Source organism: Canis lupus, chromosome 13, assembly GCF_048164855.1.
Source record: "Canis lupus baileyi chromosome 13, mCanLup2.hap1, whole genome shotgun sequence".
Lineage (NCBI taxonomy): Eukaryota > Metazoa > Chordata > Mammalia > Carnivora > Canidae > Canis > Canis lupus.
The window spans coordinates 46,203,157-46,218,313 of NC_132850.1; the positions used below are offsets into that span (position 1 = coordinate 46,203,157).

At 40.4% G+C, this 15,157-nt stretch overlaps 1 protein-coding gene across 24 annotated transcripts in view; it reads right to left on the bottom strand.

Moving 5' to 3' along the window:
• Positions 1–15,157, bottom strand: part of SLC10A7 (solute carrier family 10 member 7) — a 248,533-nt gene that overhangs the window by 206,438 nt on the left and 26,938 nt on the right. For 2 of the 24 annotated variants that reach the window (XR_012006079.1, XM_072773522.1), the window contains exon 5: positions 1,168–1,296. The exons of the other annotated variants lie outside the window; for them this stretch is intronic. Coding sequence is in view for 1 of the 2 variants with exons in the window: in XM_072773522.1 (XP_072629623.1) it covers positions 1,171–1,296 (126 nt within the window). In the remaining variant the exon portion in view is untranslated. The remainder of the gene's footprint in view (positions 1–1,167; positions 1,297–15,157) is intronic. 24 annotated transcript variants of the gene reach the window in all.

Genomic DNA, 15,157 nt, shown 5'->3' on the forward strand with positions numbered 1-15,157 from the left:
TTATCTTTATTTAAATAACATTTAAAGAAAAAATACCTACATGGTATCTTACAGTTTTAGATACTAGCTAGAAAGGGCAATATTTGTGGCTGTGTTCTCGGTGGGATTGGCTTCCTGGTGGTAGAATTTGGATCTATGGTACCAAAACAAATTCAAAAGCCCTCTTGTATTTGAGGTATGAAAGGAAATCTCAGATTTGGTTACACTTTCTCATCTGGTAGGGAATGGAAATTGCTGAGATGAATTTGAAAACTCTATGACGAGGGTAGTGGTGATCTTTTAACTCTACAATGCTATGATGTATATAGGTTTGGCCTACTTGTGCCACAGACCCACCCACACCATTAGTGTGGTTGTGTTCGGGTGCTTGGTTTTTCTATTCAGATTTTATGTCTATGGGGCACAGGAAAGTGATCATTCTCCCACCAACTTACTATGAGGAAGCAACATGTGCAGTGAAACAGTCAGTCATAATGCAATTGCATCCTCAGCCAGCCTGCACTCCTGCTCCCAGAGGCAGGTAAATATGAGCCAGACCACCGGGACAGGATTGGTGAACAACACCCCTTCCATCAGGCCCATTCTCGTGATCTTCCAACCAGTTTATCTTAACCCCACTTGGAAAGCCTTTGAAAAAATTCCCTAACCACTGAGAGACAAGCTGAAAGCCTATCTCTTCAAGAACCATCTTGAGCAGCCCAGGTGGCTCAGCGGTTTAGCGCCACCTTCAGCCCAGGGCCTGATCCTGGAGACCCAGGATCGAGTCCCACGTCAGGCTCCTTGCATGGAACCTGCTTCTCCCTCTGCCTGTGTCTCTGCCCCCCCCCTCTCTCTCTCTCTCATGAATAAATTAAAAAATAAAAATCTTTAAAAAAAAAAAAAAGACAAGAACCATTTTTCTAACCAGAATCTGTGGGCCTGGCTCAAGCTCTAGGGACCTCTCCAACCCTCTCCTTACCTACCACAGAGCCCAACTGCTCATTCAAATCCACCTGTTTATGCTTCTGCCAATTTCCCCCATTTCATGACCAACCCCTATGAAAGCACACTACCACTGGATTTTCTTTATACTCTACCTCCCTGTTCCCCCAAAATATCAGCTCAGTGCTCTGTAAATTGCAAGTGTTCAATAATTTGTCTTAAGTTAACAGTACATTGTTCCTTTACCTCTCAGAACAATTTCAAACCATCATCTTTAATGAAGAGCCAACACAAGATCTTCCCTTGAAGGTGATTTCTTCTTTTGTGATTTCTGGAATTCTGTTGTTTTTGCTTGGGATATAATATGAAAGCATCCTGGAGAAGGAATACATACTTTACACCTGTGTGACTTTAGTCAAGTCACCTCACCTCTAAATCCTAATTTGACCAACTACGAAAATCAGGGCAATATAATACTAGTCTTATCTATAATTATCAGGAAGTTCAAAAGAGAAAATATAGGTAAAAGCATTTTACAAAATATGCAAAGTAATTTAAAATCTATTTATCACTATAGAAGATGACCTAAAGAAGTATTCTTACACATATTTTAATTCTCAATCTCCTGAAACTTCCATAGGAAAAAAATCACTGTTTTAAGGAAAATAATGTTTTGGGCAGCCCAGGTGGCGCAGCAGTTTAGTGCCGCCTGCAGCCCTGGGTGTGATCCTGGATATCCTTGATCGAGTCCCACATCAGGCTGTCTGCATGGAACCTACTTCTCCCTCTACCTGTGTCTCTGCCAATCTCTCTCTATGTCTCTCATGAATAAATTAGTAAAATTTTTAAAAAATGTTTTACCTCATCATTTGTGCCAAAAATATTTATCAAGTATCCACTAATGTCTTCTAATGTCAAAATCATTTCTCTCTACATGAGATATTTGACTAAATAGTTTAAGACTATCTGAAATTAAAAAAAAAAAAAAAAAAAGAAAAAAAAAAGACTATCTGAAATTAAAAAGGCAAGAAAACAGACTCAAGGTCCCATTCAGCTACTAAAATGTCTGTGTATATTTTTCATCACTTAGCAGGTTTGAAGATACAAGATCAACCTTAGAGAAATCTTTTATTTCCTTCCAGGCCTGATCAACCATATGAAAGTCTTCTATTTCCTTCCAAGCATTAGAAGTGTTCTATTTCCTTCCAAGCATTAGAAGCCTGCCATTTTGGAGATTGCCACCATATAAGTGGCTGTGGCTGCTGATGTTTACACAAAGCCCAAAAAGTGTGAATAACTGAGCGAAGTAAAAATATTGCAAGAGACAGTTAAGCATCTGCCTTCAGCCCAGGTCATGATCTCTGGGTCCTGAGATGGAGCCTCCGCGTCGGACCTCCTGCTCAGAGGGGAGTTTGTTTCTCCCTCTCCCTCTGCCCCTTCCCTTGTTCATGTTCACTCTTTCTCTCTCTCAAATAAATAAATAAAATCTTAAAAAAATATATGGCAAGAAACAGCCAATCATGTCTCTTGATTTTTCTATAAAAGTTTATGATATTTCCACAAGTTTATTTAATATAGGACAAAGTATAGCTAGATATGAATAACTGCCTTAATAAGACTTATTTAAATCAAGATCTGGGGGGAGGAGCAAGATGGCGGAAGAGTAGGGTCTCCAAATCACTTGTCTCCACCAAACTACCTAGAAAACCTTCAAATTATCCTGAAAATCTATGAATTCGGCCTGAGATTTAAAGAGAGACCAGCTGGAATGCAACAGTGAGAAGAGTTCGCGCTTCTATCAAGGTAGGAAGACGGGGAAAAAGAAGTAAAGAAACAAAGGCCTCCAAGGGGGAGGGGCCCTGCGAGGAGCCGGGCTGAGGCCGGGGCGAGTGTCCCCAGGACAGGAGAGCCCCGTCCCGGAGGAGCAGGAGCTGCACCGACCTTCCCGGGGGAAAGGGGCTCCAGGGAGGTGGAGCAGGAACCAGGAGGGCGGGGATGCCCTCGGGCTCCCGGGGACAGTAACAGAGCAACTGCGCGCCCAGGAGAGTGCGCCGAGCTCCCCAAGGGCTGCAGCGCGCACGGCGGGACCCGGCGGGACCGGAGCAGCTGAAGGGGCTCGGGCGGCGGCTCCGCGGAGGGGGCTGCGCGGCCCCGGGAGCAGCTCGGAGGGGCTCGGGCAGAGGAAGAGGCTCCGTGCGGAGGGGGCTGCGCGGTTCCAGGAGCAGCTCGGAGGGGCTCGGGCGGCGGCTCCGCGGACGGGGTTGCGCGGCCCGGGAGCGCGAATCCACCAGGGCAAGCTCCGGAGCACAGGGCGCCGGGACACAGCCCAGGATCCGGCCTCCTCCGGGACAGGCAGAGGCCGGGAGGGCCCAGGACAGCAAGGACGCTCCTGCCCCGAGCTGAGCAGATCAGCGGCCCCGCCCCGGAGCCTCCAGGCCCTGCAGACGGAGAGCTCCGGAGCTGAATCCAGGTTTCCAGAGCTGCCCCGCCACTGGGGCTGTTCCTCCTGCGGCCTCAGGGGGTAAACAACCCCCACCGAGCCCTGCACCAGGCAGGGGCACAGCAGCTCCCCCAACTGCTAACACCTGAAAATCAGCACAACAGGCCCCTCCCCCAGAAGATCAGCTAGACTGACAACTTCCAGGAGAAGCCAAGGGACTTAAAGAACACAGAATCAGAAGATACTCCCCTGTGGTTCTTTTTTTTTTTTTTTTTGTTTTGTTTTGTTTTGCTTTTTGATTTGTTTCCTTCCCCCACCCCCTTTTTTTCTCCTTTCTTTTTCTTTCTCTTTTTCTTCTTTTTTTTTTTTTCTCGTTTTTTTTCTTTTCTTCCCTTTTTTTTTCTCTTTCTCTTTTCTTTCCTTCTTTCTCTCCTCTCTTTTTCTCTTTTTCCCAATACAATTTGCTTTTGGCCACTCTGCACTGAGCAAAATGACTAGAAGGAAAACCTCACCTCAAAAGAAAGAATCAGAAACAGTCCTCTCTCCCACAGAGTTACAAAATCTGGATTACAATTCAATGTCAGAAAGCCAATTCAGAAGCACTATTATACAGCTACTGGTGGCTCTAGAAAAAAGTATAAAGGACTCAAGAGACTTCATGACTGCAGAATTTAGAGCTAATCAGGCAGAAATTAAAAATCAATTGAATGAGATGCAATCCAAACTAGAAGTCCTAACGACGAGGGTTAACGAGGTGGAAGAACGAGTGAGTGACATAGAAGACAAGTTGATAGCAAAGAGGGAAACTGAGGAAAAAAGAGACAAACAATTAAAAGACCATGAAGATAGATTAAGGGAAATAAACGACAGCCTGAGGAAGAAAAACCTACGTTTAATTGGGGTTCCCGAGGGCGCCGAAAGGGACAGAGGGCCAGAATATGTATTTGAACAAATTCTAGCTGAAAACTTTCCTAATCTGGGAAGGGAAACAGGCATTCAGATCCAGGAAATAGAGAGATCCCCCCCTAAAATCAATAAAAACCGTTCAACACCTCGACATTTAATTGTGAAGCTTGCAAATTCCAAAGATAAGGAGAAGATCCTTAAAGCAGCAAGAGACAAGAAATCCCTGACTTTTATGGGGAGGAGTATTAGGGTAACAGCAGACCTCTCCACAGAGACCTGGCAGGCCAGAAAGGGCTGGCAGGATATATTCAGGGTCCTAAATGAGAAGAACATGCAACCAAGAATACTTTATCCAGCAAGGCTCTCATTCAAAATGGAAGGAGAGATAAAGAGCTTCCAAGACAGGCAGCAACTAAAAGAATATGTGACCTCCAAACCAGCTCTGCAAGAAATTTTAAGGGGGACTCTTAAAATTCCCCTTTAAGAAGAAGTTCAGTGGAACAGTCCACAAAAACAAAGACTGAATAGATATCATGATGACACTAAACTCATATCTCTCAATAGTAACTCTGAATGTGAACGGGCTTAATGACCCCATCAAAAGGCGCAGGGTTTCAGACTGGATAAAAAAGCAGGACCCATCTATTTGCTGTCTACAAGAGACTCATTTTAGACAGAAGGACACCTACAGCCTGAAAATAAAAGGTTGGAGAACCATGTACCATTCGAATGGTCCTCAAAAGAAAGCAGGGGTAGCCATCCTTATATCAGATAAACTAAAATTTACCCCAAAGACTGTAGTGAGAGATGAAGAGGGACACTATATCATACTTAAAGGATCTATTCAACAAGAGGACTTAACAATCCTCAATATATATGCTCCGAATGTGGGAGCTGCCAAATATATAAATCAATTATTAACCAAAGTGAAGAAATACTTAGATAATAATACACTTATACTTGGTGACTTCAATCTAGCTCTTTCTATACTCGATAGGTCTTCTAAGCAAAACATCTCCAAAGAAACGAGAGCTTTAAATGATACACTGGACCAGATGGATTTCACAGATATCTACAGAACTTTACATCCAAACTCAACCGAATACACATTCTTCTCAAGCGCACATGGAACTTTCTCCAGAATAGACCACATATTGGGTCACAAATCGGGTCTGAACCGATACCAAAAGATTGGGATCGTCCCCTGCATATTCTCGGACCATAATGCCTTGAAATTAGAACTAAATCACAACAAGAAGTTTGGAAGGACCTCAAACACATGGAGGTTAAGGACCATCCTGCTAAAAGATAAAAGGGTCAACCAGGAAATTAAGGAAGAATTAAAAAGATTCATGGAAACTAATGAGAATGAAGATACAACCGTTCAAAATCTTTGGGATGCAGCAAAAGCAGTCCTAAGGGGGAAATACATCGCAATACAAGCATCCATTCAAAAACTGGAAAGAACTCAAATACAAAAGCTAACCTTACACATAAAGGAGCTAGAGAAAAAACAGCAAATAGATCCTACACCCAAGAGAAGAAGGGAGTTAATAAAGATTCGAGCAGAACTCAACGAAATCGAGACCAGAAGAACTGTGGAACAGATCAACAGAACCAGGAGTTGGTTCTTTGAAAGAATTAATAAGATAGATAAACCATTAGCCAGCCTTATTAAAAAGAAGAGAGAGAAGACTCAAATTAATAAAATCATGAATGAGAAAGGAGAGATCACTACCAACACCAAGGAAATACAAACGATTTTAAAAACATATTATGAACAGCTATACGCCAATAAATTAAGCAATCTAGAAGAAATGGACGCATTCCTGGAAAGCCACAAACTACCAAAACTGGAACAGGAAGAAATAGAAAACCTGAACAGGCCAATAACCAGGGAGGAAATTGAAGCAGTCATCAAAAACCTCCCAAGACACAAGAGTCCAGGGCCAGATGGCTTCCCAGGAGAATTTTATCAAACGTTTAAAGAAGAAATCATACCTATTCTCCTAAAGCTGTTTGGAAAGATAGAAAGAGATGGAGTACTTCCAAATTCATTCTATGAAGCCAGCATCACCTTAATTCCAAAGCCAGACAAAGACCCCGCCAAAAAGGAGAATTACAGACCAATATCCCTGATGAACATGGATGCAAAAATTCTCAACAAGATACTGGCCAATAGGATCCAACAGTACATTAAGAAAATTATTCACCATGACCAAGTAGGATTTATCCCTGGGACACAAGGCTGGTTCAACACCCGTAAAACAATCAATGTGATTCATCATATCAGCAAGAGAAAAACCAAGAACCATATGATCCTCTCATTGGATGCAGAGAAAGCATTTGACAAAATACAGCATCCATTCCTGATCAAAACTCTTCAGAGTGTAGGGATAGAGGGAACATTCCTCGACATCTTAAAAGCCATCTATGAAAAGCCCACAGCAAATATCATTCTCAATGGGGAAGCACTGGGAGCCTTTCCCCTAAGATCAGGAACAAGACAGGGATGTCCACTCTCACCACTGCTATTCAACATAGTACTGGAAGTCCTAGCCTCAGCAATCAGACAACAAAAAGACATTAAAGGCATTCAAATTGGCAAAGAAGAAGTCAAACTCTCTCTCTTCGCCGATGACATGATACTCTACATAGAAAACCCAAAAGTCTCCACCCCAAGATTGCTAGAACTCATACAGCAATTCGGTAGCGTGGCAGGATACAAAATCAATGCCCAGAAGTCAGTGGCATTTCTATACACTAACAATGAGACTGAAGAAAGAGAAATTAAGGAGTCAATCCCATTTACAATTGCACCCAAAAGCATAAGATACCTAGGAATAAACCTCACCAAAGATGTAAAGGATCTATACCCTCAAAACTATAGAACACTTCTGAAAGAAATTGAGGAAGACACAAAGAGATGGAAAAATATTCCATGCTCATGGATTGGCAGAATTAATATTGTGAAAATGTCAATGTTACCCAGGGCAATATACACGTTTAATGCAATCCCTATCAAAATACCATGGACTTTCTTCAGAGAGTTAGAACAAATTATTTTAAGATTTGTGTGGAATCAGAAAAGACCCCGAATAGCCAGGGGAATTTTAAAAAAGAAAACCATATCTGGGGGCATCACAATGCCAGATTTCAGGTTGTACTACAAAGCTGTGGTCATCAAGACAGTGTGGTACTGGCACAAAAACAGACACATAGATCAGTGGAACAGAATAGAGAATCCAGAAGTGGACCCTGAACTTTATGGGCAACTAATATTCGATAAAGGAGGAAAGACTATCCATTGGAAGAAAGACAGTCTCTTCAATAAATGGTGCTGGGAAAATTGGACATCCACATGCAGAAGAATGAAACTAGACCACTCTCTTTCACCATACACAAAGATAAACTCAAAATGGATGAAAGATCTAAATGTGAGACAAGATCCCATCAAAATCCTAGAGAAGAACACAGGCAACACCCTTTTTGAACTCGGCCATAGTAACTTCTTGCAAGATACATCCACGAAGGCAAAAGAAACAAAAGCAAAAATGAACTATTGGGACTTCATCAAGATAAGAAGCTTTTGCACAGCAAAGGATACAGTCAACAAAACTCAAAGACAACCTACAGAATGGGAGAAGATATTTGCAAATGACATATCAGATAAAGGGCTAGTTTCCAAGATCTATAAAGAACTTATTAAACTCAACACCAAAGAAACAAACAATCCAATCATGAAATGGGCAAAAGACATGAACAGAAATCTCACAGAGGAAGACATAGACATGGCCAACATGCATATGAGAAAATGCTCTGCATCACTTGCCATCAGGGAAATACAAATGAAAACTACAATGAGATACCACCTCACACCAGTGAGAATGGGGAAAATTAACAAGGCAGGAAACAACAAATGTTGGAGAGGATGCGGAGAAAAGGGAACCCTCTTACACTGTTGGTGGGAATGTGAACTGGTGCAGCCACTCTGGAAAACTGTGTGGAGGTTCCTCAAACAGTTAAAAATATACCTGCCCTACGACCCAGCAATTGCACTGTTGGGGATTTACCCCAAAGATACAAATGCAATGAAACGCCGGGACACCTGCACCCCGATGTTTCTAGCAGCAATGGCCACGATAGCCAAACTGTGGAAGGAGCCTCGGTGTCCAACGAAAGATGAATGGATAAAGAAGATGTGGTTTATGTATACAATGGAATATTACTCAGCTATTAGAAATGACAAATACCCACCATTTGCTTCAACGTGGATGGAACTGGAGGGTATTATGCTGAGTGAAGTAAGTCAGTCAGAGAAGGACAAACATTATATGTTCTCATTCATTTGGGGAATATAAATAATAGTGAAAGGGAAAATAAGGGAAGGGAGAAGAAATGTGTGGGAAATATCAGAAAGGGAGACAGAACATAAAGACTGCTAACTCTGGGAAACGAACTAGGGGTGGTAGAAGGGGAGGAGGGCGGGGGGTGGGAGTGAATGGGTGACGGGCACTGGGTGTTATTCTGTATGTTAGTAAATTGAACACCAATAAAAAAAAAAAAAAAAAAAAATCAAGATCTGGATAGAGCTAGATTTAAACAAATTCTTTCAAAAATATTCATCAATTCAAATATATTTACTGTGCCCCTGACATCTGCCAAATACTGCACTAGATACTATACAACTGTAAATGAGAAATACACATTCCTTGCCATCAAATGGAATCTTCACTGAGATACACAGGCCTTTGCTGTGCTACACGTGCCTTGATGGGGTAAATCCCATGGTGCCCTGGCAGAGAGATGGGAAAGCTTCCTGAAGGGAGACCTGCAGTCAGGTAGAAAAACCAGTGCCTACACAACTTTGTAGGGATCATTTTTTAATACAACTACTGGCTTTTTTGGTCCAGTCATAAGTCAATCTTTATTTTTCTCACCTATATGGAGTACTGAGCCACGTATACATGGAGAGGTTTTAGCGCCACCTATCCTAGCTCCAATGTTAACTGAGGGACAGGCCAAAAAGGGAAGGATAGGAACCCAGGCACTGAGCAGAGGACCTGCTTTACAATCAATCACAGCTCCTTTTTCTGTGCTATGTGATGCTGGACAAGTTCCTTACCTCTTTGTGGCAGTTTTCTCATCTATAAAATGGGGATAATAATAGTACCTAACTCAAAAGGTTGTTAAAAGGATTGAAAGAGCTAATACAGGCAGAGCACATAGAACAAGGACTGGCACAGCATGTGCTATAAAAGCACTGGCTAAAACTATGGAAGGAGCCTCGGTGTCCATCGAAAGATGAATGGATAAAGAAGATGTGGTTTATGTATACAATGGAATATTACTCAGCTATTAGAAATGACAAATACCCACCATTTGCTTTGACATGGATGGAACTGGAGGGTATTATGCTGAGTGAAATAAGTCAATCGGAGGACAAACATTATATGGTCTCATTCATTTGGGGAATATAAAAAAATAGTGAAAGGGAATAAAGGGGAAAGGAGAAAAAAATAAGTGGGAAATATCAGAAAGGGAGACAGAACATGAAAGACTCCTAACTCTGGGCAACAAACTAGGAGTGGTGGAAGGGAAGTTGGGCGGGGGGGTGGGGGTGACTGGGTGACGAGCACTGAGGTGGGCACTGACGGGATGAGCACTGGGTGTTATTCTATATGTTGGCAAATTGAACACCAATAAAAAATAAATTTATAAAAAAAAAAAAAAAAAAGCACTGGCTAGGGGATCCCTGAGTGGCTCAGCGGTTTGGCACCTGCCTTTGGCCCAGGGTGTGATCCTGGAGTCCCAGGATCGAGTCCCGCATCAGGCTCCCTGCATGGAGCCTGCTTCTCCCTCTCCCTCTCCCTCTCTCTCTCTCTCTCTCTCTCTCTCTCCCCCTCTGCCTGTGTCTCTGTCTCTCTGTGTCTCTCATTAATAAATAAATAAAATCTTAAAAAAAATTTTTTTAAAAAGCACTGGCTATTATTATTTTGATGACAAGAGCTTACTGTCATTGGAGATGTCTCTTCCTGTATGGGTTAGCGGCTAGCTAAACCCTCTTAGGGCACAGGAACTGCCCACAAAAGTAAGTTAACAGTGCCTTTTGGATTGTTGCAGTTCTTGGTAACTCCACCATCCTGCTGGGTCCTCTTCATCCCCCCAGGTCAGAAATTAGGGAAGTGCTGGGGAAAATGCTAGCATTCCTTCACACCGCTAAAGGACTTTGTCAAAATCTGAGGTTAGGCTCCTTCTAACCAGGGAAAGGCTCTTTTATTTAGCAAACAAGCTTCTAACTCAACTTCTTTCCTCTTTCTCTACTGATAGTCAACTTATAATGAATTAGGCCTGAAGTCCTAAAACTTTATCAACCATGGGCCAACTGTTTCTTAAAGTGGGCTCCTTTTGAACCTTCAGAAGTATTTCAAACACAATCTGAAAATGAAAAATTTTTAAAAAGAACTACATAATTCCTCCAACAAAAATTCTATCTTTGGTTATTTGCAAAAAAATGATATTGAACCAACAGGATTCACATCTCATTATAGACGACTTGGGCATTGCAGATCCTTTTTTAATTTTAATACCAGCTCTCATTTTTCATAAGAGAGTGTGACTATATACCCCACCTTTTTAATGGCAAGTGTACAAACACACGGCAGAATAGTTGGTAATTAAAACTGTTGAGGAACTGCAAATATCGCACCTTGGAGGAACAAAAAGAATAAATGCATGCCAACAAAGGCAGAGCACAAATGTAATGAGTATTTATGGTGACTTATTTTGATAAGGCATATTATTCATTCCCTGTTGTCCCTGATAAGGGGAGCCACAAAAATTGAAGTGTTTTTCACAGGCTAACTCATTATGTATTCAAAAAACATGACTATGCATAAATATATAAATATGTTTTACCTCATACAGTTAATTTCTCAGACTGTTTTTCAGAATTAAACTATCATGGTACTATCTGAGAAAATGTACGATTTTCAAAACAGTGTGAACTTAATTAATGTAATTGTAATTAGACAGGAACTTTGTCTTAGAGTTAGTGTCTGAAAGATCATTAAATAAGCAACTCTATGGAGCATCAACTGAAAACTTCCCACAATAAGTTCTCTTAACAAAATTTAAAATGTACTTGCATTAATGAGAAAATATTTCTTATCTAGGCAGAATACTGTTCGAGTCTTTTCCACTTTCTTCTGGCAAAGTAAGTTTATAAAAATATCCCTAAAGGAGAGATTGAGAACACAAACTTATGGAAATTACTGTCAGGTAAGTGACTTCACTATTGTTTTGAACAACTCTTTTGGGACCATTACATGACTATGATGAAATTGGAATCACTTTCTAGTTTCCCCAAATACTCCTTTGCCATTGTTAGTATGGATACCCTTGTACAGCATTAAAAGGATCAAAGAAAAGCAGTTCCTGAATAGAAAATTCAAAAATTGATTGGAGAGCCAAATACAAGCAAAAATATCTGATAAAGGGTAGGTGTCATGACAGAGGTACAAAAGAAGTACCATGGAAGGCAGGAAAGATTAATTCTGACTGGGCATCTGCAACAGCTTCTAGAAAAGAAATGGTATTTGATTTAGGCCTTGACCGATAAGCAGGACTTCATCTGGTAGATATGGGGGACGAAGAGGTCTGTACTGAAGGAGCAGATTGTTCAATTGAGCTGACAACAAACAGCAGAAGAGTTGATCAGGAACACAAAATTCCCAGGGTGGTCCAAGGACCAACACCAAAGGAGCCATCTACAAGTGACAGGCAGTCAGGAATCCCCCTTTAGAGAGACCAAAGGCCAATGAGTTTGTCCAGAAGATCAGAAGAGCTGATGCAAGAGGAAATATGGATGGCAGGTTTCTACCACAATTTAGGAAAGTATTTTTCAAACTGTGGTTCACAAAATCAATTTAGTGAATACTGATTGGCATTTTCTTTCCAAAATGGAAGAGAGGAAAGGAAAAGGAAGGGAAGAAAGAGGAGAAAGAGGGGATCCCTGGGTGGTTCAGTGGTTTAGCACCTGCTTTTGGCCCAGAGCGTGATCCTGGAATTCCAGGATCAAGTCCCACATTGGGCTCCCTGCGTGGAGCCTGCTTCTCCCTCTGCCTGTGTCTCTGCCTCTCTCTCTCTCTCTCTCTCTGTCTCTCATGAATAAATAAAATAAATAAAAGAAGAGGAGAAAGGTGGATGGAAAGTGGGGGAAGAAAGGGGAAGAGAGAGTGAATTACATAATAGTGTTACTATGGAAACTCTTCCATTTCTATCAGTGGGTTCCATCTAAAAAAAAAATTAAATCACTTATTTAGAGGGCCAATATCTTGTCGTTTGATTAGAATGCAGCTCAGTCCCACTCAATATATTCACACTATTAGTTTGGATCCAAGTGTTCTTAGTCATGAATAATCTGCTTGAAAAATCTTACTCCACTAAGCAGGATGTTTTCATTAGGTACATCAGAGACACAACCTGATGTCTTCATAATGCAAGTAAAGCTTAAAAGGATCATTTTCAAAATCTGTAGCAATGCAGTAAAGATTTAGCTTGATTCCTTTAGTCTGATAGATGCTGAACACATTCATATAAAAGATACATGTATAATACATCCTTTTTTATGAAGCATATAATCTCATAGGGAAAGTTAAGTTGAGAAAGCATAAAGATCTACAATTAATGCAATAAAGTCAGTCATATTTCACCAAGAAGCAAACAGCTTAAAATAACAGGTTACCTCCTCCCATATCTCTTAGCATAAATTCAGACAACAAACTAATGGTTGCCAGAAGGGAGGGTGATAGGATGGGCAAAATGGGTTTAGGGGAGTGGGAGGTATAGGCTTCCAGTCATGGAATGAATAAGTCATGGGGATGAAAGGCACAGAACAGGAATACAGTCAATGGTATCGTAATAATCGCTGTATGATGACAGATGGTAGCTATACTTGCAGTGAGCATAGCACTGCATATAGACTTATCAAATCACTATATTGTGTATCTGAAACTAATGTAACATTGTGTGTCAACTTCAATTTTAAAAGATAAATAAATCAAATATATAGGTCCTTTTATTTTTTTTTCCCAAAGTATTTTCATCTAAAACAACCATGTTGGGGCAGCTGGCTGGCTCAGTCGGTGAAGCATGGAACTCTTGATATCAGGGTTGTAGATTCCAGCCCCATGTTGGGTATAGAGATTACTTAAAAAGAAAATCCTGGGCAGCCTGGGTGGCTCTGCAGTTTAGCGCTGCCTTCAGCCCAGGGCGTGTTCCTGGAGTCCCAGGATAGAGTCCCATGTCAGGCTTCCTGCATGGAGTCTGCTTCTCCCTCTGCCTGTGTCTCTGCCTCTCCCTCTCTCTTTCTCAATCTCTCTGATGAATAAATAAATAAAATCTTTAAAAAAAAAAATCCTTAAAATAAATAAATAATTTTTTACAATAAAACAACCCTGTCTCCTGAAACCAATATTACACTCTATGTTAACTAACTGGAATTTAAATAAAAGTTTGGAGAAAAGTAAGTGAATAATCTGTCTACACACAATTGATTAAAAAGCTAAAAAAGAGAATACCAAGGATCACAGAACTGGTTAGGAATAGGACCAATAGAAGAAGCTAAGTCTTTCCACATCCAATTTATTGATATTTCCATAACTCCATAGTTCAACAAATCATTGAGAGTAAGCTCCTATTTTCAGTAGTAACAACTTTATAAGTATATACAAATACATGAGTGGCTAGCATGTAGTCAATGCACAGAGATAAGCCACAAAGCCTAAAAAAGGTACATGCCCAGAATTTGAAAATACAGGTAAAAATAGTCAAATTCCTTATAATCAGATACAACAAATATGAATATTAAAAAAATTAGATTAGCCAAGAAAAAAGCTGTAAGTATGTTGTTTAAACTAGTGTTTCCTCAAGATCACTAATGAATCCAGGGTACCTCCCTTAAAAGGAAGTTTGATATTTAAAATGTAATTAACTGAAATAAACAAAATTATTGAAAATATCTTATATGGGTCCTAATATATACAGACATTCTGATACTGAAAAAGAATTAGATAACAAATTTTCAATGTAGGACAATTCAAGGGAGACATGGTAACCTGACTGTTTTTGTGGTTGGTCAGTTTGTTGACTGGAATGGAACAAGGGTAGTTTTCCAGGCTTTACAGTTTATTTTATTTATTTATTTATTTATTTACTTACTTACTTACTTATTTATTTTGGCTTTACAGTTTAGAGGAAACATCCTGCAAATCTATTCAATCCCCTTTATCTAGTTCTAAATTCCCAAAGCAACCTTTCTACTACTAATACATTTCCCCATGCCTTTTCATTCCCAGAAGGTAATCTTGAATATCTGACTAATATTTCAGGTTATGGTAAGAAATATTTATATAAAAAATATTGAAGAACTATAATATAAACTAATAAACTGGTATTATCCAGCTTATTAAAATAAATTTATTTAAACACTATCACTTTATATTATAATTTACTATTTATGCTTTATATTACTAAACTGAAAACTCTATGAAGGTACTATATATAGCAGCACTCAACACATATATTTTTTAAAAGATTTTATTTATTTATTCATGAGAGACACAGAGAGAGAGACAGCCAGAGACAGAGGCAGAGGGAGAAGCAGGCTCCATGCAGGGAGCCTGACCTGGGACTTGATCCGGGGTCTCCAGGATCATGCCCTGGGGTGAAGGCTGCACTAAACTGCTGAGCCACCCGGGCTGACCTCAACACATATTTTTGAACGAGTGAATGAAGTGAGTAAATGAGTAAACTCAGAAGATCAAATTCTGATGAGTGAAATAAGTCAATCGGAGAAGGACAAACATTATATGTTCTCATTCATTTGGG